The sequence below is a fragment of the Triticum urartu genome, chromosome 7 (genome assembly GCF_003073215.2).
Source record: "Triticum urartu cultivar G1812 chromosome 7, Tu2.1, whole genome shotgun sequence".
Lineage (NCBI taxonomy): Eukaryota > Viridiplantae > Streptophyta > Magnoliopsida > Poales > Poaceae > Triticum > Triticum urartu.
Window position 1 is genome coordinate 21,757,566 of NC_053028.1, and position 3,382 is coordinate 21,760,947.

Here is a 3,382-nt window from a genome sequence, read left to right on the forward strand (position 1 = left end):
CTTAAGAAAAATAATGGGGACAGTACGCAGGAAACATAAATTTCAACTGCATTTCCAATCATCCTTGCATTCATTTATAAATGTCTTTTTATTCCACACAATCACACTCTATTTTCTCTCCATGGCAATTCTTTATCCATCCATATTACCAGTTATTCTGCAGACTCTTTTTTATTGAACATAAAACCAACCAACTAGCTAGAGAGCTAAGAGCTCAATCAATAGAGCTTTTGCTTTGCCAACATTGCATAGAGCTGACTTCCAATCAGGTCAAAGCTGTAACTTATAGGGATGGTGATCTGATCTTTGTAGCTAACCCCTCATCTTCAGATCAATCACAACCACACATATGTCATCTCGGCTATGCATGCGGAAGGCAAGATTCGTGAGCTCGAACGCAGCGCGTATACACCGAACCTCTTCCTCGTGGCCAACCACTATGCCAGCATTGGAGCTCTTATCTTCTAAGCATTTCCAGGCAGCGCTGCAGGCCACCTGGTTTGACATCACATCCCACAGTCCATCACTTGCAAGGATCATGAAATCATCATCCTCCGACCTCGCAGTTATGGTAATCTCGGGCTCACATATCACTTCAGGCTTGAGGAGCGTGTGCCCTATGAGTATAGTTCATTGTTTAATGAGATTTAGTACCTTAAGCATCAATACAAATATATACTAAAGAAAAATCGACTTGCTGTAGAAATGAATAAGCTTTCCAAAAAAGTAAAATTGGAATTTATGTAATTTTCTTTTGGGGATTAATCAAGAAATCAACTCTCTTATATCCATAAAGACCAAGTAAGTACCCACTCATGAAATATTTTATCAGAAAACAACAATGTTCATATAAAGGGAACCTAAACTATCAATTTGACATCAATGGTAATGCATCAATACATTATAAAATATCCTTGCTAAAGGTAAGACTATTAATGGGTTCAAATTCACGGTTTACCAAATATGTTTGTTAAAGGCGAGACTGTTAACTGATAGCTCAATGCAGTATTTGATTAGTTAATAGGATGCAACTACAATAAATACACCAATTCACCACATATTATCACGAGTGGCCTCATCTGTATCCGCTGGTGCTATGGAAGCATTCTTTAGAAATTACGAAAGAATTGTGCCCATTGGTACATCCTGGTACCCTATGACGCGTATGTATTTAACATAATCAGGCATTCTATAATTTTATTTTTATCAATGAAGGTACTATGCTTCAATTGTTTCTTTAAAAAGTAGAATAAACCCCGCCTTCTACACCCCTTCCTTGTTAGTAAATTGCAAGGCAATGTTTTATTGGCTTTTTCCATTAGAAGGTCACACATGGACGCAAAAAAGAATTGTTTCTTTTTAATTATATTTGTCTGGTTGTTTTTTTTGTCTTTATGTAAGAAGGCTATTTTTTCCTTGTACAGTCATTTCCTGTTACACTGATGTTTCGGGAGGGATGCGAATGTGAAATACATGTGACCAAATATGATGAGCAGTGGCCTGACCTATGGGGAGAATGAAGACGGGCCCGAGCCCGAAGTTGGAGGGGATCGCGCATACCACCTATCCACGGGAGCAGCACAGGCACGGTGACCAGTGAGGAGTATCGTGGTCGCCTCCACTTCCTGCTGGAGCTCCTCCCCATGGTTGTGAATTGATGAGGAATAAAGATAAGTGGACATTGGCTGGGCACGTCTATTTCATCTACGATCGTTCCCACGTAGACAACTCAAGAGCGAACGTTTTTTTTTTCTGAAGTGGCAACTAAGCGTGCATCAATATTGGCGCAGTCGATCTAATGGCCCTAGAGTCGTTCTCTGGGAGGAGCCAGAAATCTGACGTTCCCTGCATATCATGTCTGAAAGAAAAATTGTCCTCCCTCTTCGACATATAGGCAATGCTAATGAGAACAAAAAAACGTGGTGCTTAAAAACAAAACGGCACGCCAGTAGCTTTGGTCGAATTAATGGCGAAAGGCAACATATAGGCTAATGACAATCAACAGAGACACTGACCAGTAGCAAACGAATTCAGGAAGGTGGCTTGTTTGCTAGTAAGTAGTAAGACAGCACGCATGCCAGCTGGGTGCATGGATCGGAAGGGCAATCGAGTGAGAATGTACCTAACGCGCGCGTCTTGGCAAGGATCCCCTGCACGCGAAGCACCCCGCCGTAGTTGAACACCACGCCGCCCGCCGCCGTGACACGCGCCATCTCCTCCGCTCGGTCCAGCTGCATCCACACATCAAACTAACATTTGTCTGGTCGACCAAAGGAGAGCAATACTCCTACATACACATGACGCATAAAATCTCACCCTGTGGTCCTCGGAGAGCGGGACGGCGCGGCCGGCGCGGCAGAGCACGGCGCGGGAGTCGCCGCAGTTGGCCACGATAATGCGGCCGCGGACCAAGAGCGCCACCACGGCCGTGGACCCACCGATGGTGCCGCGGGGCACCCCCGACGCCCCCAGCTCGTCAGCCCGCACGAAGCTCCGCGTCAGTGCGGCCTTCCAGGCGCGATGTTCCGCCTCTTCGTCCTGCTGGTCCTCCTTTCGGTAGGCTGCGGCTGCGCGGGCCAGCTCGTCCGCCAGGATTGCGTGCATATGGTCCCTGCACAGCGCTGACACCTGCACCACAACGCTTGAATGTGTAGAGTCCAGGTGGAGATGGCACGAGTAAGATAGAGGATCTGCGGTTAGGTTACCTCGGGGCCACCGTGGCCGTCAAAGACGGCGAAGAAGTGCATGCGCGAGCCGTCAGCCCAAGTAAAGAAGGACGGGCGCAGCGACACCTTCTCCTCCATGATCGTCCGGTAGCTCCCCAACATCCCAGCCGCCCCGTACGCCCCGCGCCACCGGGCGGCAAGTACCACGCCGGGACCCTCCCTTTCTTCGGTGACCTGGGCGGAACGGCGGCAGCGGCGGCGTACGCGGCGTTGCTGGGAACCCAAGGCACGGTCGGCTCCCCCCTCGCCGGCCGCGGGAAAGTTGTTGGCGCTGTTGCTGGCCATCACTACGGACTGGTCACGCGGAAGAGGAGCAGGTTGAGCAGGGCGCGCGGGGGTGCCGAAGCAGCAGAGCATCCCCCTAACAAGCAACCTGCCTAGAGATAGAAAGGGAAGAAACTGAAGGAGGAAGACCGAAACGGACAATCGAAAGAGCGCAGAAGAGGAGGAGGAGGACCCGGAGGAGGAAGCTCTCTCGCTCAGAAACCAAGGGGGGTTACTTGTTCGTGCTACCCTCGCGCGCCTCAGTTTACTGCCTGCTTCCTCATTTTCACCTTACTAGCAAAAGAGCCCGTGCATTGCCACGGGGTGACAATCCATCACTTGCAAGGATCATGAAATCATCATCCTCTGACCTCGTAGATATGGTAATCTCC

At 48.8% G+C, this 3,382-nt stretch overlaps 1 protein-coding gene across 1 annotated transcript; it reads right to left on the bottom strand.

The window, feature by feature from the left end:
* Nucleotides 1–312: 312 nt before the first annotated feature.
* LOC125518184 (probable protein phosphatase 2C 37) lies at nt 313–3,074 on the bottom strand. The gene is made up of 5 exons (XM_048683106.1): nt 2,706–3,074; nt 2,317–2,628; nt 2,123–2,231; nt 2,016–2,081; nt 313–617 (listed from the first exon to the last, which is right to left on the bottom strand). The coding sequence occupies exons 1-5, from the start codon at nt 3,009–3,011 to the stop codon at nt 313–315; spliced, it is 1,098 nt and encodes a 365-aa protein (XP_048539063.1). The 5' UTR covers nt 3,012–3,074.
* Between the last annotated feature and the right edge of the window lie 308 nt (nt 3,075–3,382).